General features: G+C 46.8%; 1 protein-coding gene across 4 annotated transcripts in view; it reads left to right on the forward strand.

Annotated features, from left to right (window-relative positions):
• The window catches only part of map7d1a (MAP7 domain containing 1a), a 262,633-nt gene that overhangs the window by 187,718 nt on the left and 52,283 nt on the right, over nt 1-22,632 (forward strand). For all 4 annotated transcript variants that reach the window (XM_063033949.1, XM_063033951.1, XM_063033952.1 and 1 more), the window contains exons 3-5: nt 9,005-9,073; nt 15,853-16,016; nt 19,176-19,290. In XM_063033949.1, the coding sequence (XP_062890019.1) occupies nt 9,005-9,073; nt 15,853-16,016; nt 19,176-19,290 (348 nt within the window). The remainder of the gene's footprint in view (nt 1-9,004; nt 9,074-15,852; nt 16,017-19,175; nt 19,291-22,632) is intronic.

The following is a 22,632-nucleotide window of genomic DNA, read 5'->3' on the forward strand; positions in this document are numbered from 1 at the left end:
CCAGCCTCATATTCCTTCATTCCTTTAATCTCCAACAAAGTATCTTGCTGAAACCTCTCTACGTCCTCTACCCAGTCCCTGCTGTCCCCTGGCCTTAGTGTCATTGAAACAAAGCATGGAACTGCACCTACCATTGAAAGCATACACTCACTGCATTGCCATTGCTGCATGGTTAATTGCCCAGACTTCTGAATACAATGAAGGGAGGGTGGAGGTTGGTGCAGCTCGAAGTTGCCTTTGGCTCGGAGAATGGATTTGTCTTCCTGAAGACACACTCAGTGGCCTCTTTATTTGGTATGTTGTATAATTAATAAAATGGCCGCTGAGTGTATGCTTGTGGTCTTCTGTTGCTGTAGCTCATCCACTTCAAGGTTTGGCATGCTGTGCGTAGAGGTGCTCATCTGCAGACCACTGAGGTAACACGTAGTTATTCGAATTTCTCTCACCTTCCTGTTACCTCTGACCTCTCTCATTAACAAGGCATTTTTGCCCACAGAACTGTCGCTCACTATAAGTCTTTGTTTTCTGCACCATTCTCTGTAAACTCTAGAGACTGTGTAAAAATCCCAGGATATCAGCGGTTTCAAAATACTCAAGTCACCCCGTTTGGCACCAGTAATATTCCATGATGAAGGTCAATTATATCACATTTCTTCCACATTCTAATGCTTGGTCTGAACAACAACTGAACCTCTTGACCATATCTGCATGCTTTTATGCTTTGAGTTGCTGCCACATGATTGACTGGTACGATATTTGCTTTAATAAGTAGGTGTACCTAATAAAGTGGCCACTGAGTGTATATTCTTTGGAAGATCTGAAAAGGGCCATCTCTGTCCATTAGTAAGGTAACAGTAAGTAACACAGAAATGGCCTTTACTTGTGGACAAATCCCAAACCTATTTCATGATGAACCACGGTTACAGGATATGAACTTGCAACCTCTGCCTCTTGTGTTTTCAGGGACAAACCTTTTGAGTTATTTTTGTGACTGAGTATTAAGTAATTTCTTCCTGCAGTACCTAGCCCAGTTCCGATCCATTACAGCAATTCTTTGGTGGAAGGGGAGGGCAGGGGGATGTGCTTCCTGAAATCTAGAGCCAAAGAAAATTCAGCCAAATAGTCTACGTGATCTGTGTCCTGGTGTAAGTGGGATCTGAATACAGGCAAGGAAGAGAGTGTGAATCCCAGAAACACTCAGTGCATCCCAATCCTGTTTGTGCCTCAGGATAGTAGGGCCCACTGCTTTTAAATGGATTCCATTCCATCTCCATCTTGAGCTAACTATCAATTCCTTGCACATCTTTCTCCATCAATGTCAGCTCCAGGTTTTTGGCATCTTCCTACTGTAGTGTTCCAAGGACTTTTGTTTTTTCCTTAATCCAAGTGAGGTGCAATAGATACCATGGAAACAAGCTGGTTGTGTGTTAGTTCCTGTACCAATCTCTTCTCATTCAGTCGGCCTCTGCCCAGTATTTGAACACCCATTGCTGTTTTCTGGACATATGTCTAATTTATTTATGGAAGAATGTTGGGAAGGAAATGTCATGATGTTATCACGATGAGTTGATTAGAAGTGTAAAGAAACGGTGCAGTGGTGCTGCCGTTAGTGCTGAGGCCACACAGTGGAAGTGCTCGGATTCGTTCCTGAACTGACTGCTGTTCCTATGGAATTTGGACGTTCTCGTGACAGTGCATTTGCACCATGTGTTCTGGTTTCCTCCCTTATGTAAGGTTGTGCTAGCAGATCAATCAGCAACAGTAAATCCTACAAAAAGTAGTGGATACTGCCCAGTCCATCACGGGTAAGGCAGTCCCCACCATCGAGCACATCTACACAAAGCATTGTCGCAGGAAAGCAGCATCCGTCATCAGGGTCCCTCACCACCCAGGAGATGCTCTTTCCTCACTGCTGCCATCAGGAAGAAGGTACAGGGGCCTCAGGGCTTACAGCACCAGGTTCGGGAAGAGCTATTACCCCTCAACCATCAGGCGCTTGAACCAAAGGTGATAACTTCACTCAACTTCACTGAAATCTCCCCACAGCCATCAGGCTCTGAACCAGAGGGGATCACTTCACTTGCCCCATCACTGAAATGTTCCCTCAGCTTATGGACTCACTTTCAAGGACTCTTCGTCTCATATTCTCGATTTTGATTGCTTATTTATTTATTATTTCTTTCTTTCTGTCTTTGCGCAGTTTGTTGTCTTTTGCACACTGGTTGAACACCCAAGTTGATTCTATTATAGTTATTATTCTGTTGCCAATTTTTTTGAGTATGCTCATAAGAAAATGAATCTCAGGGTTGTATATGGTGACATGTATGTACTTTGATCTTTGGCATCACACCTCACTGTATATACAAGAACAAAAGGGAGTGGTAAGCATGAGTGAGAGGAAGAATAAATTGAAGAATCACAGATAAATAAGGAAGGAACAAATGAGATTAATGGAATTGTACCCCTGGGAACCAGCATGGACTTGGAGGACTGAGCGATCTCTTTCCTTGTCAAAGTACATTTTAAAAATAGAAGCATTAATTGTCTTCACAGATACTTGACCCTGGGCCACTTTTGAATTAGAATGTGATTGCTCTGGTATCAATTTGAATCAGCAAACCAGCTTCTCAAATATCCATTTTTCTCAGCTTTAAGTGTATTGCATGACAGAACATCCACAACTGCTTGAGATAAATAATTTGGGATAATCTGGTGCTGTAAAGCATTAAGATTCAAAGATTCAACAAATATTTATTATCAAAGTGTGGTGACCCACTTTCTGGCACCCACGAACCGGCTCACGAAACAGCGCGCACAGGCAGAGGGCCGGCAGCAAAAAGGGCGCCAGGCCATCTTCACCAGCAGGGGGAAAATCCCGCGCGCAGAAAGGGTCTGGGAATATGCATTCCCCACATTAGTCCCGCCCAGGGAGGGCGGGAACGGGAAGGCTTTAAAGCGGGCCGCGAAGTTTGAATAAATCTCTTTCATCACAACTCTAACTCACCGACTCCGTGTGGTTATTCTAGCGCTGTGTGTAGCACATCGCTACAATTGGTGACCCCGACGGCCCAAATGATATTTGGACCAGAGATGACCGACGCTGCATCTGTTCACGCAGTTTCGTTAAAACTGCCAAGCTTCTGGACGCTGCGACCCCATTTATGGTTCGAACAAGCAGAAGCACAATTCCACACTCGGCAGATAACCTCGGAGTCCACTCGCTACTACTACGTGCTGAGCTCCCTCGACCAGGAGACTGCTGCACAAGTTGAGGAGTTTATACAGTCGCCCCCGGAGGACGGCAAATACACAGCATTCAAAGCCCTGCTCATAAGGATTTTCAGACTCTCACGGCGCGAACGAGCACGCTGCTTAATGCACCTGGATGGTTTGGGAGACAGGCTGCCGTCAGCATTAATGAACGAGATGCTGGCCCTGGCTGAAGGACACAAACCCTGCCTCATGTTTGAGCAGGCGTTCCTAGAGCAACTGCCCGAGGACATATGCCTGCTGCTGTCCGACGCAGATTTCAGCAACCCCCGGGAGGTGACGGCCCGAGCAGATGTGCTGTGGAATGCCAGGAAAGAGAGAGGGGCATCCGTCGCACAGATCACCAAGCCGCGTGCCCAACGACAGACCAGACCAGGCCCGGCAGCAGAGCCTACAAAACCCGGCGACGGGAGTGAGGAGCCCAACGAACAATGGTGTTTCTACCACCAGCGGTGGGGCACGGAGGCCCGCCGCTGCAGACCGCCCTGCAAATTCCCGGGAAACGCCAGGGCCAGCCGCCACTGATGGCTACGGCGGCTGGCCATCAGCACAGCCTCCTGTACGTCTGGGACAAGCAGTCGGGACGCCGCTTTTTGGTCGACACTGGAACGGAGATCAGCGTCTTACCTCCAACGAGTTACAACATCCGCAACAGAGAACTGGGACCCACCCTGAGGGCCGCTAATGGCAGCACAATACGAACCTACGGCACCCGCACGGTGCGGCTACAGTTCAGCTCCAGCCGGTTCACGTGGGACTTCACACTGGCCGCCGTGGCCCAACCACTGCTGGGGGCAGATTTTCTACGAGCCCACAGCCTGCTGGTCGACTTGCAAGGGAAGCGATTAGTCCACACCAAGACTTTTCAAACGTTCTCCCTGGGTGAAGCACAGTTGCCAGCCCCACACCTGGACTCCATCACGCTGTCCGACGATGAATTCACCAGGGTCCTGGCGGATTTCCCATCAGTACTGACACCGCAGTTCACGGTAGCCATGCCCAGACACGGAGTACAGCACCACATCCCGACCCAGGGACCACCCCTCCAATCCCGTGTTCGAAGGCTTCCCCCGGACAAGCTCCGACTGGCGAATGAGGAGTTCAAGAAGATGGAGGAATTAGTGATCATATGACGGTCTGACAGCCCATGGGCCTCCCTCCTTCACATGGTGCCCAAGGCAACGGGGGGCTGGAGACCATGCGGTGACTACCGCAGACTGAACGAGGCTACAACGCCAGACCGCTACCCTGTGCCGCACATTCAAGACTTCGCAGCAAACCTACACGGCGCAAGGATCTTTTCCAAGGTAGACCTCGTCCGGGGATACCATCAAATCCCTGTACATCCGGACGACATCCCCAAAACAGCACTTATCACCCTGTTCAGACTTTTTGAATTCCTCCGAATGCCGTTTGGTCTAAAGAATGCCGCACAGACTTTCCAGCGGCTAATGGACGCGGTGGGACGCGACCTGGACTTTGCATTCATCTATTTGGACGACATCCTCATAGCCAGCAGTAGTCGGCAGGAGCATCTGTCCCACCTCCGCCAGCTCTACTCCCGCCTGAGTGAATTCGGCCTTACAATCAATCCAGCCAAATGCCAGTTCGGACTCGACACCATCGACTTCCTGGGCCACAGGATTACTAAAGACGGGGCAACCCCGCTGCCCGCCAAGGTAGACGCGGTCTGCCACTTCCCCCGACCCAACACAATCAAAGGCTTGCAGGAATTCGTGGGTATGGTGAATTTCTACCACCGTTTCCTCCCCTCAGCAGCCCGAACCATGCGCCCCTTGTTCACTCTAATGTCGGGTAAGGAGAAGGACATTACCTGGAACGAAGAGGCCGCAACCGCTTTCGTTAAAACCAAAGAAGCCTTGGCAAACGCCGCGATGCTAGTGCACCCCAGAACGGACGTTCCTACTGCCCTCACGGTGGACGCATCCAACACAGTAGTCGGTGGAGTGCTGGAACAACTCATCGAGGGTTGCTGGCAACCCCTGGCGTTCTTCAGCAAACACCTACGACCACCCGAACTCAAATACAGTGCTTTCGACCGGGAGCTATTGGCACTATACCTGGCAATCCGGCATTTCAGGTACTTCTTAGAAGGTAGGCCCTTCACCGCGTTCACAGACCACAAACCGCTTACCTTTGCGTTCACTAAGGTGTCCGACCCCTGGTCGTCCCGCCAGCAGCGACATCTGTCCTACATCTCCGAGTACACGACGGACATCCGGCATGTCTCTGGAAAGAACAACCTCGTGGCAGACGCACTTTCCAGACCTACCATACAGGCCCTGTCCCAGGGGGTGGACTATGTAGCACTGGCAGAGGCACAGCAGGCAGACGCTGAGATCCCCAGTTACAGGACTGCAGTCTCCGGTTTGCAGCTCCAAGAGCTCCCCATAGGCCCAGGTGAGAGGACCCTACTGTGTGACGTAGCTACCAGCCAACCCCGCCCCGTCGTCCCAGCAGCCTGGCGCCGGCGGGTTTTCGAGTCCATTCACAACTTAGCGCACCCCTCCATCAAGACAACTGTCCGGCTGGTCTCCAACAGGTTCGTGTGGCATGGACTTCGTAAACAGGTCAGTGAATGGGCCAAAACGTGTATGCAGTGCCAAACAGCCAAGGTGCAGTGGCACACCAAGGCTCCGCCACAGCGGTTCGAACCCACCCGCCGGAGGTTTGACCGCATTCATGTGGATATCGTGGGGCCCCTGCCAGTGTCACGAGGAGCGCGGTACCTCCTAACTATGATAGACCGGTTCACCAGATGGCCAGAGGCAGTCCCGCTCACCGACACCACCTCCGAATCCTGCGCCCGAGCACTGATCGCAACCTGGGTAGCACGCTTTGGGGTACCGGCCCACATTACCTCCGACAGGGGCGCCCAGTTCACCTCCAGCCTGTGGTCGGCTATGGCCAGACTTTTAGGAACACAGCTACACCACACAACTGCCTACCACCCACAGTCGAACGGACTAGTGGAGCGCTTCCACCGTCACCTGAAATCGGCTCTCATGGCCCGCCTGGAGGGGCCTAACTGGGTGGACGATCTTCCCTGGGTCCTGCTCGGAATCCGCACGGCGCCCAAAGAGGATCTACACACCTCGTCGGCCGAGTTGGTGTACGGCGCGCCCCTGGTCGTCCCAGGAGAGTTCATACCAGCCCCAAGGGGGCAAGAGGAAGAACCCACAGCAGTCCTGGACAGACTACGGGAGAGGCTCGGTAACCTGGCCCCCATACCCACTTCACAGCACGGACAGAGCCCGACCTGCGTACCCAAAGACCTGCAGAACTGTAAGTTTCTTTTTGTGCGACGGGGCGGACACCGGGCACTGCTACAGCGGCCCTATGAGGGGCCGTTTAAGGTGATCAGGAACAACGGGTCCACGTTCGTGCTGGACATTGGGGGGAGAGAGGAGGTTTTCACGGTGGACCGACTCAAACCGGCCCATGTGGACTTAGCACAACCAGTCCAGGCTCAGGCACCGCGGCGCAGGGGCAGACCTCCCAAACAGAGGCCGATCCAGACTGTGGACATTGGGGGAGGTATCGCCGGTTCTGGGGGGGGGGTTATGTGGCGACCCACTTTCTGGCACACACGAACCGGCTCACGAAACAGCGCGCGCAGGCAGAGGGCCGGCAGCAAAAAGGGCGCCAGGCCATCTTCACCAGCAGGGGGAAAATCCCGCGCGCAGAAAGGGTCTGGGAATATGCATTCCCCACATTAGTCCCGCCCAGGGAGGGCGGGAACGGGAAGGCTTTAAAGCGGGCCGCGAAGTTTGAATAAATCTCTTTCATCACAACTCTAACTCACCGACTCCGTGTGGTTATTCTAGCGCTGTGTGTAGCACATCGCTACAAAAGTATGTATGCGTATACACCACAGAGATTTGTCTTCTCACAGACAGCCACAAAACAAAGAAAAACTTGGAACCCATTAAAAGAAAACATCAAACACCCAGCATGGGAGAACAAAAAGAACAAATTGGACAAATGGCATAAAACAGGCGAGAAACACAGAATATAACAGAATAACACAGTCATTGAACCAGTCAGCTTAGTTCGGTTAAGTTCCATTTAGTGCTGAGTTGTTCATTGACTGCAGGCCGCAGAGCTAGTCTGCTCCGATCAAAATCGCACAAAATAGCAACAAAAAAGGAGTTACCAGAAACAAAAAACACATCATAACATGAAGCACAGAGTCTAATCCACAAACTGCATCAATTAAGCCTTGCTCAAGAGCCAAATCCTGGCAGCGAGAGAGAGAGAGAGAGAGAGATCAGTCAAGTACAGGCAGAAGGCGCTAGACACCTGCTGGCCTTCCACTCCATCCTTGTTGATTTCAGTCTTGCTCAACACTTTAATCAGCGAGATCAGCAAATTGATCATGGCTTCACGGCCTGTCTCTAGACTTCTTGGCCTCCAAGCCGCACTCTCCACCTGAATTCTCACTGAATTCCCTGGGAGACAGCAAAGCGCCAGATCGCTCAATCAGCCCGAAAACACGCCATCAAAATGTAAACCCCATGTTCCAATAGTATTAGAAACATATTTCAAAGAAGTAGTTTTGTGAACTGTCCAAAGGATGATGCTTTTGGTCATCTTGTTTGCTGGCGCCATCTTCCTCAGTTCTGACCGCTATGCTAATGTGCTACCATACGCATGGCAAAAGGGAATAATGTATGAAGCTGGGAGGTGATGGTGGGATGGAGGGGAAGCAAAGGGCTGAAGAATACAGCAATGCGGGGAACACACCATTTAATTTGTCCAAGGCATAAATACCCTAAGTAAATTTGGGATATAATGATATACTACCTCACGATGGCACAATATGATATATGATAAACTTTGAAAATTTCTAGGTGTGTGGTGGACAGTCTTTTGACTGGTTGCATCATGGCCTGGTATGGAAACGGCGATGCCCTTGTGTGGAAAAAAGTAGTGGATATGGCCCAGTCCATCATGGTTCAAGCCCTCCCCACCATTGAGCACATCTACGTGAAGTGCTGTCACAGGAAAGTGGCATCCATCATCGAGGACCCCACCACCCAGGACATGCCCTACTCTGGCGGCTGCCCTTAGGAAGAAGGTGCAGGAGCTTCAGAACTCACAGCACCAGGTTCAGGATCAGTTACTACCCCTCAACCATCGGGCTGTTGATCCAGAGGGGATAACTTCACTCAGCTTCACTCACTCAATCACTGAGCTGTTCCCACAACCTTTGGACTTACTTCTGAGGACCCTTCATGTTTTTGATATGTATTGCTTATTTATTTATTATTATTATTTTCCCTTTCGTATTTGCACAGCTTGTTGTCTTTTGTACATTAGTTGTTTGTCCATCCTACTGGGTGCGGTCTTCCACTGATTTCATCGTGTCTCTTGTAGTTACTGTGATTGCCCGCAAGAAAATGAATCTCAAGTGTCATATATGTATGTATTTTGATAATAAATTAACTTTGAACTTTGAAGCATGACTGAAGAGAAAGAGTGGCTTTGGCACTGTGATTTTCAAACTCTGCTGATGAGGATTGAGAACGAGCTTCACCTCCTTTCTAGCTCTGCCATTCACTGGACTGGTGGAATCTGAAGGTGTTGGCCCTTTGCTGTTTTGTTGACCAGCATGTTTTGTTCCTACCCTCCTCACCCAACACGAACCGGTGTTCCCACTAGGAGCTGCCCGTCGGGCAATAATAACTCTTCTCTCTCAATCTGCTTCCAGATACTCTGAAGGTAGAGGAGAGGCAGCGACTTGCTAGACAGCGCAGGGAGGAACGGGCCAAAACTCTCGGTAAGAATTGTAATCTGAGTTTTTTCCATTCTGCTCTGCTCTGTGTGATACTGCTACAAGGAAGCTTCTCATTGTACCTGTGTATATGCATGTACTTGTGCAGATGACTATAAACTCAAATTCAACTTTGGTGTGATACTTCTGGCAGGTCAAAGAGATTTCATGGGACAGAGTTTCACTGTTGGGATCATTGTAAGCTGGAATGGGCCAATTTTTAAAAATCTGTTACCGTTAGGGGGTGAGACAATGACACAGACAGTAGAGCCACTGCCACAATCCTGACCTCTACTGCTGTCTGTGTGAACTTTGTACACTGTCCATGTGGGCATGAGGATTTTCTCTGGGTGTTCCAATTTCCTCCTGTCTTCTGTCCATATATGGGTTGGTAGGCTAATCCACCGCCATCAATTGCCTCTAGTCTATAGGTGAATGGTTGAATCTGGCGTAATTGTTGAGAATGTGGGGAGAATAGGTTACAGGGAAAATTGGTAGGTTCAAGGAATTGCCAACATAGCATCTATTAGTGGTTCCAAAGGACTTTTATGAGGAAATATGGAAATGATGTGGATTTGCGTATATCAGTGTTGAAATAGTGCTACAGGCAAAATGATTATTGGATTATGTTTAAGCAAAATTCAGATCAGCAAGTGTAAACGATAAAATGAATTTATGATGGCGATTGTTTAATTTAAAAGATTGGCATCCGAGGATAAATCTGTCAGGTGATCCAGTAAACAGTAGTCGAAGTAATAGCTCCTCCAACTTCATCAGTATCAGATTGTAGAGCGCTTCGGAGTCCCATCATTGTGTTGAACACCACCAACTGTACTGACCACTTCGGTCACGGATAAGAAGTTATTTACAGTTGAATGCCATTCACACAAAGTGCTGGAGGAACTCAGCGGGTCAGGCAGCATCTATAAAGAGTTGACACTTCAGGCTGAGACCCTTCATCAGGACTGCAGAATCTCGCGTTTAAGAATATTGTTCAGCTGTGCCTCAGACGTCTGCAGGAGCAGCAGTGGGGCAGTGTACTGTAGGGGGTGCGGGCTCATTGCACAGCAGCTTGTCATATTGAATGACAGATCAGCCTAGAAGTAGCTGGTTCAACCCACTAGAAGTAGAATTCAGTTCTTGTTCCAAGTGTCAGATGGTGGCAGGTGGTTCATGAACCGCGAAAGGGAGAGGTAGAAGAAGATGAAGAATCATAAACTCTACCTTGCAAAAAGATGTGGTACAGAGGTTAGCATAACCGTATTTACAGTGCCAGTGATCCAGGTTCAATTCCTGCCACTGTGTGTAAGAGGTTTCTATGTTCTGCCTGTGACTTTGGGTGCTCTGGTTTCCACCCACATTCCAAAGGCGTATGGGTTGGTAGGTTAATTGGGTGTATAATTAGACAACACAGGCTTGTTGGGCTGGAAGGACCTGTTAACCTTGCTGTATCTCTAAATAAAATGAAATAAAGATGAGGCAGCAGTTGGGACTAATTAGACAGGTAACAACTGTTGGTATGTCAGAAAGAAAAAGCAGTTAAAAAATCTGTCACGTAGGGCATTTGATCTTCGATGCGGTGATGGTGTTGGTGGGGTGACTGTACACTGGAAGACGAAAAATGCTGAAAGAAGTCGGTCTTACCCATGGGGCATCTATCAGCTTTACAGTCTAACTTGGAATTGAAGAAATGTTGCAGGGCTACCTTTAGGCTTTTCACCTCTCCAGTTTTTTGCAAAATTCATCGCTAGTGAATATTTCATCGGCTTGTTAGGCAGAAGGCAGCAACTCATGAATTTTTTACTTGATTACCATGACCACATGAAGCTGAAGACATCATTATGTGACAAGAACTAATTAAAAAATATATCTTCATAATTGAAGCAGCTTTCAAGGGGCTCTGTGTCGGCCATTAGAACAGTGTAGCATGGGAACAGGCTGCTTGTGGATGCTGATTAAACTTTCAAAGTTCCTCACTGATGGTGGGGGTCAGTGGTTCATTTTTGTAATGACTGTTTAATCCAGGTACCTGTTGTAGGTACATGGATAACTCTGCCACGTATCCAGCAGATTGAGTGAGTGGCATTGACTCGAGGCACAGCACTCACTGCACATTGCACTGCTGTATAAGAAGCTTAAATGGGTGAGAGAACCATTGAAGAATGGGTCAGAAAATGGAGAAGAGGGAGCTAGCTCAACAGAGATGTACAACAGAGAGACTGGTCCAGGTCCACACTCACTATCAACCACTATAGAGTACAGAAACAGGCCCTTTGGCCCACAATGTCTGTGCTGACTCACCATGCCTTTGCACTAACCCTACATTAATCCCATTTACCTGCCAACCTTCACACCTTTGGGACCTTAGGAAACCGGAACACCCAGAGGAACTTCACGCAGTCACTGACTGAGATAATGTGCAAACTCTACACAGACAGCACCAGAGATCAGGGATTGAAGCCGTCTCCTGGCAGGGGCTCTTCCAGCAGTACCACTGAGTCACCCAAGGTTCAGTGTGTGATCTTGCTTACAGCCAACCCCACAACTCGTTCTCCATCCAATTAGTATAAGGGGCTTTTCCCTTATTACTCGCAAGGTGCAGCACTATAAAGTATTGATTAAACATGTCAATAGAAAAGGAGTTCTGAAACTCATCCTGAACGTGCACAGTACCTCAGCCTAGAGTTATAACTAATAAAGTGTTTGTCTCTCTAATATTTGACATTGATTTAAAAAAAACACAAATTGAAATGCAGTTAAAATGTTATTAACTGCTTTGTGTAAAGTGAGGGGGCAGCGTCTGTCAAAGGCGAAGAGGTGACCAGTGCTTGTTCAAGTGGTATAAAGTAGATTGAAGTGGGCATAAGGTGTGGATGGTGTAACAGAATAAAGTGGGACATGTGAAACGGAGACACCTCTTTCTCCCTTGTTAGGGAGAGAGAGAGCCGGTGGTGTGTCGAATGCCGGGTGAACAATGTAGTCTTTGGAGTACTGCAAGTCTGTGTATTTACTGTTGCTTTGCTCACGCTTGAGAGCTCGGTGGTGGGTGCTGATGCTTTTTTTTTTCTGGTGGGGGAGGGGGGATTGTTGATTGCTGACGCTTACGTGCGGGAGGGAGGGGAGCTGGGGGGGGCACTTTGGATTCTAACATTTAACTGTCGTCTATTCTTTGGGGGCACTTCTCTGTTTTGGTGGAGGGTTGCGAACAAAAGGCATTTCAGGATGTATATTGTGTACATTTCTCTCACATTGATATTAAATATACCTTTGAAACCCTTTGAAACATGTAATTAGATCGGAGTAAGAGGGAGATCGTTTTGCTGGCCTGTCCGTTCTGTACAGATGCAGACACTTCTTGCTTATGTACTAGTGACCTTGGAAAGAGCAGGAGTCAATTGCTGCCCTGGACTATGCTGGGAACATACTTGCCTCTGAGACCCGAGAGCAGATCCTGACCGTCATACAGTGCAGTTCCGAGTGAGTGCTGCACTCTCAGAGTTGATGTCTTTTTAATGCTTTACGGCAGACTTTACATATCCTATTGGAGAGAACGACGAGTAGCTGAGTAACCAGATTCCGGATTATTTATTTAGGCATACGGCACAGTAATGGGCCCTTCCAGCCCATGAGCTCCACCCAAGTGGCCAGTTAACCTACTAACCTTATGTCTTTGGAATGCGGGAGGAAACCAGAGTGCCTGGAGGAAACTCACACGGTCACAGGGCGAGTGTACAAACTGCTCAGAGACAGCGGTGGGAATTGAACCCAGGTCACCAGCACTGTAAAAGCGTTATGCTAACTGCCGCGTCGTATAATGATAATGGTCACAGGGTAAGTGTTGACAGGATTCTGGAGCACTTGCTTGAAAGCTGCTGTGGGTTCTTTTTGTATCCCCTTCTGGACCAACAGGGGTTCCAATAACACACATAAAAGTTGCTGGTGAATGCAGCAGGCCAGGCAGCATCTCTAGGAAGAGGTACAGTTGACGTTTCGGGCCGAGGCCCTTCGTCAGGACTAACTGAAGGAAGAGCTAGTAAGAGATTTGAAAGTGGGAAGGAGAGGGGGGAATCCAAAATGATAGGAGAAGACAGGAGGGGGAGGGATGGAGCCAAGAGCTGGACAGGTGATTGGCAAAAGGGATATGAGAGGATCATGGGACAGGAGGCCTAGGGAGAAAGAAAGGGGGGGGGAACCCAGAGGATGGGCAAGGGGTATAGTCAGAGGGACAGAGGGAGAAAAAGGAAAGAGGGAAAAAGAATGTGTGCACATAAATAAATAAATAACGGATGGGGTACGAGGGGGAGGTGGGGTATTAGCGGAAGTTTGAGAAGTCAATGTACTAGCCATCAGGTTGATGGCTACCCAGATGGAATATAAGGTGTTCTTCCTCCAACCTGAGTGTGGCTTCATCTTTACAGTTGAGGAGGCCGTGGATAGACCCATCAAAATGGGAATGGGACATGGAATTAAAATGTGTGGCCACTGGGAGATCCTGCTTTCTCTGGCTGCCTGGCCTGCTGGCATTTACCAGCAACTTATATGTATGTTGCTTGAAACTCGAGCATCTGCAGATTTCCTTGTGTTGGGGTTCCAGTAGGTGGCCATTCTTGCAGCTTAATTGGATGGTGAGGCAGGAGAAAGTATTGGACTACTGGCACGGAAAATCGATGGGAGAATAAAAATGACTGTTGGATAGCTTATTGGGTCAGGAGTAAAGCCTCCTGCTGATAATTGGAATTTCCAGGCTGACAAGTGAAATATTTTGTGTTAGTATTGCTATGAGGCAAAATATCATCAGTGAGAGACATTCGCCCAGGGAAAAACTCATTGAGTTCATCACCAAAGGTCATCTCTCAGCCAGTGATTAAAACTAATCTGCCATTTCAGAATGCTTATTAGAAACATTAAACTATTCCCTTTCTGTGGCTGATTCTAAGGATCCTTTAAACCAGGGGTTCCCAACCTTTTTTATGCCATGGACCTTCACTATCAAGCAAGCAGTCCACGGACCCCAGGTTAGGAACCACTGCTTTAAATGATGGATCAGGACAAAAATCGAAAGTTGGTCTGAAAAAATCTTTTTGTTGACACGAATTCGAACTAGTGTCAAATGACAAGCATTTGGCAGATGTGTCTATATTTTGGGAGTAATTCATTATTTCGGAAGCCGTTCAGAAAGGCCAGTTTGGTTCATTTCCCTCCCTGTGCTGATTCTATAACTGAGCTCCTAATGAAAGGACGTCACCAAGGAGACGCCGGTTCCCAACCCAATAGATGGCCTGGTAGTTACTAGCCCGTCACCTTCTCCAATCAATAAGCTTCATCAGTTCTCTTCCAATGCCTCCCTTACCCCCCCCCACCCAAAAACTCCTCCACCTTTCAGCTTTCGAAAGAGTGCTGGAATACACAGGGCAAACGTCTACTCGGTCTCCAGAAAATGAGATTGCAGCCAATCTGTATCTTATGCTGTTGTTTCGTAGCCCACAAAAACTCCGAAAGCTTTGGCTGACTCTCAGCGCCACCCTGCTGTGGACTCCATGTGTTTGTGTCAGTGCCAGGTAATTTTGGTGTTTGTCCCCTTTGAAACCTGATATCAATAATCTTTGGATTATTTAACACAAACTCTTCCATGTGACCCCGGAGTGCTTTTCACGGATGGGACAGGTCTGAGATCCTTTTGGAGCATTGTAGAGGGACATGGACCTCATTGTATTGGAATGTTTGTAAGCAGCCACTCCCAGGAGAGTGTGAATCTACCCCTGCTGTAACCTTGTAAATGAAATACCCTTATGTCCCTCTCCAGCCCAAGATTGGCCCCACCCGGGACTTATGACAGACCTGCCGATCTTGGATCTTGGTCATGGATACATGACTTATGGTGCACTGGGCCAGTTACTGGCTCGCCACATCGCCACCATTCTGGGTGCACTGGTGCAGTGTGGAGTGTGTCACTGCGTTACCATTTACTGTGCATCTTACCAGGTTCTGCAGGGTTCCTGCTACCTACAGCCAGTTACATCAACTGCAATAAGATAACTACGCGTTCAGTCCCTGCACGGCTGATTGATGGTTTCACTTTCACTTCCTTTTCTGCAAGTTAGTCCCTCTCACGTTCTCTGGTCTGGGATTCCTACAAACTTGGTCAGCAGGAAGGAAGGAAGTGAAATGTCCGTTTCATTCGGTTCTCAAATAATGAATTCTTGCTGCTCATGTTTGTCATTTTTATCTCTTCCTCCTGCACTCTCTTCTTTCCTTCTTGGTCTCTCCTCTTCCTGTGTCCCTCTTTCCTTCTTTTCCACCTCTCTCTTCCACGGTCCTGTCTTCCCTCCTATCCTCCATCTAACTTTGTTTTCTATCCCTCTGTCTCCCTTGCTTTCTTGCTCACCTCTTCTCTCCATTATGTTTTTTCTGTTTCTCCTTTTATCTTGTTTTCTGCCCCCTTGCCTGCATTTTTTCTTTCTCCAACTCTCTCTCTATCTTTTTCTGTCTCTAATCCACATTTGCCTCCGTGCTTTCTTTCTTCTCTATGGTGTATCTCTCTCTTTTCAACTACCTACCTCTCTCTGTCTCACTCTCACTCCCTCATTCTCCTCTCTGTCTTGCTTTATCTCTCTGTCCGTATCTATCTTTTCTGTGTACCTATCTCACTTTTTCTATCTCTGTTTCCCGCCCTCTATTCCACTCTTTATCTCTCTCCCGCCGGCCCCCCATTTATCTATCCTCCCCTACCTCGCTCCACCTCTCCACTTGCCTTCATCTTTCTGTCTGTGCAATTAACCTCCCAGCTACGAAGAAATCAATATGGCTGGAAAGGGAAGAAAAGGCAAAGCTGCTTCGAGAGAAGCAGATGGAGGATCGGAGGAGGAGGTTAGAAGAACAAAGACTGAAAATAGAGAAGCGACGTGCCCTACTGGAAGAACAGCAACGACTAAAGCTGCAGAAAAACAAGGTGTGTATGATCGCAGTTTTGCTGCAGGATTGGCGGTAGTTGGAAAACCTGAAATTGGAAGCATGGCTTCACTGCCGTGAGAGGCTGAAGCCAGTGATTGAACTACAGCCTCCACAGGTATTCAGGCTGTAACTTGCTGAAGGTCACCACGTATTGTCGAGGTCCCTATGCAACTACCTTGTTGGCTTCTTTTTGAGACACAACAGTGCCCATCAGCAGGTTCGCTAACTCTAGTGTGTGAGCCCTGCTGCCATACCAAGCCCTTTATATATTGGTCTTAGTAGAAATAGCTGCTAACAAGCTTTAGATTTTTGTGAAACTAGATTAATTGCTTCCAAGCGACAATACGATTAAAATATAATTTTGAATATAAATGAGATAAAACCAAATCATTTTGCTTTTCTCCATTCAAGTGGTTTTGAGACAAGTTATTAGACAATTAACAGGCAGGCAAGAATAAAAGCTGAGAGTGCTGGAGGTTCTCAGCAGGTCAGGCAGCATGTATAGAGAGAGATAAAAAACAAGAGTTAATATTTCAGATCTACAACCTTTTCTCAGAACAAGAATCAAGTTGCAATGAAGGTGGAGGGGGTCAGGGGAACAAAGGAAATGTCTGAAATGAAAGCGAATGTTAGAACTACTCTGAAGATCAGGCAGCATTGGTGGAGAGGGAAAACTGACTTAACAATGCATGTGATGGTCTTGTATTTTAAACGGCTCATTCTGCAAACAGAACAGGTTGGTTATCTGAAATTATAATTTGTATTGAATCCTGAGGGCTGTAGTATGCCAAGATGGAAGGTGAGATACTGTTCCTCGAGCTTACATTGAGCTTTCTTGGAACAGTGTAAAAATTACAGGGTTATCATTATACACACACGGAAATAGCCCCTTGGCCCAACTCTTCCATGCCAACCAAGTTGTCGACTTGAGCTAGTGTGATTTTCCTGTGCTTGGTCCATACTCCTGGCATTTTGTATCCGTGTACCTGTCTTTTAAATATAACCATATCCCTCTTCACCACTTTCTCTTGCAGCTAGTTCTATATACCCACCGCCAGGCAGGGTTTAGGATTGGAGTGGGATGGATAATTAAAATGAATTGAAGTGACAGGCACTGCAAGTTCAAGGTTAGACTTGCATTGAGATGTCCTACAAAGCAGTCAACCAATTTGCATTTTTCTCCAATGTACCACCAAATTCAGGTTTCATTGAACACTACACGAAGTCAGGTCATTTGGTTCATGTAGTGCAGTGGTCCCCAGCCACTGTGCCGCGAGCATGTGCTACCGGGCTGCGAGGAGACGATATGATTTGGCGATATGAACCGATAATGAGTCAGCTGCACCTTTCCTCATTCCCTGTCACGCCCACTGTTGAACTTGAATGCGCGCGAGGTCCGCAAGAATATTGTCAATATTAAACCGGTCTGCCGTGCGCAAGAGGTTGGGGACCCCTGATCTAGTGCATGCCAGCCTGGTCTTCGACCTCATCCCTTTCCCTGCACCCAGACTGTAGCCCTCCAAACCACACCCCCTTCTCCCTACTTACCCAAACTTCCCGTAAGTGTTACAATTGAAATCGCATCGACCACTCATTTCACACTCACGCCACCCTCTGAGTGAAGAATCACCACCCAAGCACCGTCCTATCCTTCTCCATACTTAATCCTGAATTATGATCACTAGATCCAATGTGTTCACCTAATCACACTTCTGTCACCTGACCAGTCTCATTCCCTAAGAGCAGATCTCGTATCATGCTCTCTCTCTCTCTCTCTCTAGTTGGGACTTCTACATGTTGATGAAGAAAACATTCCTGAACACATTTGACGAAACTCTATCCCAATCAGTCCCTTTGCCGTATGGAAGTCCCGGTGGACATGTAGAATGTTAAAATCACTTACTATCACAAACTTAGTATGTTTCTTGCAAATGTCTGTTATCTCCCTACATTTGCTCCTTTAAATCCTGCTGGCTATTGGGAGGTCTGTAATAAAGTCCCACTTACATAGTCACCCCATTTTTATTCTTCAGTTGCACCCATTTTGCCTCAGTAGATGGGCTTTCCAGTTATGTCCTCTCTGAGCACTGGCATGACCTTCAGTCCTTGCTGAGCTCTGCCATGAGATTTTCCCTGATAGATACCTCCCCACTATCATGTCTAAAACAACAGAACCCCAGAGCATTGAGCTGCCAGTCCTGCCCCTCCTGGAGCCAAGTCTCACTAATAGCTACAATATCATAATTCCTTGTGCTGATCCATGCTCTAAATTCATCTGCCCTTAACTGCAGTACTTCTTTACTTGAAACAGACATAGAACATTATTCCCAGCATGCTTTAACCGTTGGTTTTTTGTCTTTGCTTGTAGACTTAGCATGTGCTTTTCCCACAGCCACTCCTGCCACCCTGTTTCCCACATTCCTGCAACTCTAATTCACCACCACCCCCAGAGTAACCTTCCCACAAGGAAATTGGTTCCCCTCCACTTCGGGTACAAACCATCCTGTTGGTACAGGACACATCTTCCCACTGGTTCAGGTACAAACATACCTTTTTAATGGTATTGCAGACTTGTCACCGAGGCTATGAATTCACTCGTCTGGGGAAAATGTGCAAGTGAGTTGCTGCAATATTTGAAAGGATGTCTACATCGGTAGACTGTGGGGAAGTGGTAAAGGGCCAGTTGTGAAAAAGCTTAGGAAAGTGTTGAGAGAAGGGAGTTGGTGGTAAAGGGAATCTGGGATACTCCCTATCAAAAGTAATTGGGGTGGGGTGGGGGGAGGTGAGCAGGAACTCGTTTAACAACTCAGTCTGAAGATGGCACTTCTGAAAATGCCCCAAGCCATTAATAGTACGTTGGAGCATCTGTCTAAGATATGTGCTCCAGACTCAAGAATGGAATTTGAATCTCAAATTTCTAACTCAGGAAGGAGTGCTACCAATCATGTCACAAATGAAGCCCTGGTACGTGACATGATAAACAAGTAGCAGACCTTGTGACACAGTGTTCCAGTTTCTTCATCAAAACAAAACCAAAGGTTTTTATTTTCTTGAAAGAATGGAAGTGCATTTCCTAAGCTTTGACAAGACTTGGCAGCCACCTCTGTTCCCGGGCACTCCGCTCAAATCAATTGTCTCATCCATTGTGTTTCTGCAGGAGCGTTATGAATCAGTGGTGCAGAGATCAACCAAGAAAACCTGGGCCGAAATCCGTCAGCAGAGGTGGTCCTGGGCTGGAGCCCTCTCACGTAGCCTGAGTGTGCATAAAGAGAGTGAGTTTATTCATTGGGGATTCCAGTGGAGTCCATGGTTAACTCATGGTTCACCAGTTATATAAAATAACCTTTCCCATCATGAAGGTAAAAGTCCAGTCCCTAATGGATTTCAGCTTGTGTATTGAGAACCTGTTCAGGTGCAAACATCTTCTTTGTGGAGGTGTAGATTTGTCTGTGAGTCTTTATGTGCATACATGTGTGCGTATTTGTAAATAGAAATAGCTACACACGGTTTGATAGGACTGGGTGTTGCATGCAACCAATGGGATGGATGCTCTCATCCTTGCCCTGTGCAAAGAGATCAGGAGCTTGGACTGAAAATTGTCCCTCTTTTAATTCTGTAACTCGGGTCACCTTGTGTACCACTGGAAAACATAGCTATATTCACTTGGACAACAATTATTGTTAGGTATTTACATGGTCTTTATTAATCTTCTGAGATTTCATAGCAGTTTCAGAGATAGGGGAGATGTCATTTGGGAGGAGGCTTCAGAAGGGTTTGTTGAGGTGAAGGTGTTTGGAATTGGTGTTTGAAGAATGTGCAGTCTGCTTAGCCGCAACTCATTCCATCTAATAATCTGTTAGCTGGAGACAGACTTGATGTGGACCAAGGCTCCTTTCATATTTATCATTTCGCTTCACCTCATCTCAGGAGTTGAAACAGCCCCATGTACCATCAAACAAAGAACACAACTTCCATTTACTCTGTTGCAGATTGAGTTTAAATGCAATATAATGCAAATAATGCTGGCGTCAAAACTATCCACTTGCCAAATGCTTCCAACACCTTCTTTTCTGAATGATTAACAGGAATTTAATTGCTTGAATTTGTTTTAATACAGACATAAAACTTTTGACTGTCTTTATAACAAAACAGAAAGCTCTTCTTCTTTCTTCCTCTTTCATGACGCACTAAGGTGAGTGACCTGGATAGACCTCCCTATTTACTCTGTGGCATGATTTACAGCTGGCTGCAAAATCTGAACTTTCTCCTGTCGAAAGCTCAGTGAAGATGAAGGAACTGTGGGTCCCTGCTCCCAAGGTCAACAAGCAGTAGGATGTTAATCTATACTTCTGGTGAAATATTGATGAAGAGCTATTTTAATCAGAAGGGAAGGATTTAAGCATAAATCCTCGTTTGCACACTGCTGATGCAGATCAAATCATCCTACAGGTCATGGACAATCTAAAATTATAAGATAACAGAATAAAGTGTAATAGCTACAGAGAAAGTGCAGTGCAGTTGAACATATTAAGGTGCAAGATCAGAACGAGATACAGTGAAGGAAAGAGTGCAACTCATGCAAGGGAATTATTTAATAATCTTACAACAGTGGAGTAAAAGCATTTCTTGAGCCTAGGGGAGTGTGCTTTCAAGCTCTTGTACCTTCTGCCCAGGGGAACAGGGACAAGAGAGAGCATGCAGGGTGGATGGGGCCTCTGATATTTTGGTATTGGTTTATTATTGATACGATCAATAGAACATTCTGCCCATGGTGAAACCACTTCTGTGTATGGTCTGTGTATATGCACGGATGCAGGAGGATCCTGTTTTGCTGTCTGGGATCACAGGTGCTTTGGTAACTTTCATTCCATGCTGTGTTATCAGAAGATCTTCCTCTTTCTAACTCTGCTTTATAGTTCCAGCATTTTGTAAGCCACAGAATGTCGCTGTGCCTGCATCAGCCCTTGAGGAACTAACGCCCTTTGCTTTATCTCGACCACTCATTTGGTCAGGAATGCATGATTCCTGTTTTGCTGTAGTCCTTTTTGTCCCAGGTATCAGTTGAGCTTTGAGTCTGTGATGAAGATCCCAATATTTCTAGTGAGATCCTTGGACCTTTTGACCACAGAAGGTGTGGAGTCTACAGTGCTCGCATTCCATTTTCAGCTTGGCTATAGTCCATCGGTTGTGCATGGCATGAGGTGCCTTGGTGTCATTAACCAGCCATCATCCCACTGGACATGTGGGGATGTAACAGATGTAGCAAAAGGTCCAGCGTGTAAGCTGATCCAGCTGGACTCCCTCCTCAACTCCTACATCCTCTGCCCCACCACCGTAAGCATTGAGCAGTGCTCAGCCATCTCCTTGTGTCTGGTTATAGCCTGAGTGATGTTGAGGCTTGGGGAGACTATCTTCTTGGCCAGTGGTTGAGTGGAGAGGATCAAAATCAAAATAAGAATTGTACCCAATGTGAACCAAACTTGTGGTACAATTGTCAATGGTGTTACATACCTGTGCTGGATACAATGAATTCCTTGTTCCATTGGCTGAAGTTAATGTGGGGCAACCTGATTCACTGTCAAAATGAGCCTGGTTCTCTCAGTGAAAGGGGGAGAATTGAGGGAGCAAAGATACAAATTCAACAGGATTGGAGGGGTGCTGAGCCACATCATTTCATTCAGTGGTGGATGAGGATATGGATCTCCTGATAGGTTGTCAGAGGTATTATTGAATCTAAAAATGCCAGGATGGGCACTTCAAATTTTGTAACTGCAGATCTGTGGATCAAGAGCTGGAAAGTGGGATTAACCTGAAGTTTATTCTTTGGCCAACATGGGCCTATTTCTGTGGACCTATGATACAGCTGATGTTTTAGTATATTATAGAAAACTGATATCGGAGAAATTCTGTTTAATTTGTCTTATAAAAGCGTAGAAGAGAAGCTAAAACTGAAACGATTATTCTGGGAATGAGGGCTGTGGGTTCACGAGGAAAGACTTGTAGAGAGAAAATTGGGAGAGACAACAACCCAGATATATTTAATTATGTGGAACATTTGAGAGGCAACTGTAATCTATTGGGACCAGCTTTATGAAGTCAGAATTAGAAGAATAAGTGAGGCAAAATACCACAAGAACTTTTAATGCAGTGCTTGATGATTGGCCCAAGAAATGTTGACAGCTACAGAATAATTTATTCATTATTTGATTTGGAGTCATATTAAAGGTTAAATTTATGGGAGAATGAAATGATTGTAATAGTAGAGTGGGACAGTATTGGAGAATGTTGGCCTGGTAATTCTTCTCGGTTAACTGGATAAAGTGGTGTGATAAGTCCCTCTGGAGCAATGTTTTATTGTGCTAAATGCACTACATCAACTCTTGAGCAAAGAAACAAACTTCTGGATGAACTCAGTGGGCCATGCAGTATCTGTGGAGGTAAAGGGCTAGTTGATGTTTTAGATCGAGACCTTTCCTCCCACCCCCCGACCAAAACCATTGAGAATCTCTTTGCCTTTATAAATGCTGTCTTGGAAGTAGGTACAAGGGGCATGTCAGGGGTAAGGTTTTCACACGCAGAGTGGTGGGTGTGTGGAATACACTGCCAGTGAAGGT

Source organism: Mobula hypostoma, chromosome 26 (genome assembly GCF_963921235.1).
Source record: "Mobula hypostoma chromosome 26, sMobHyp1.1, whole genome shotgun sequence".
Classification (NCBI taxonomy): Eukaryota; Metazoa; Chordata; class Chondrichthyes; order Myliobatiformes; family Myliobatidae; genus Mobula; species Mobula hypostoma.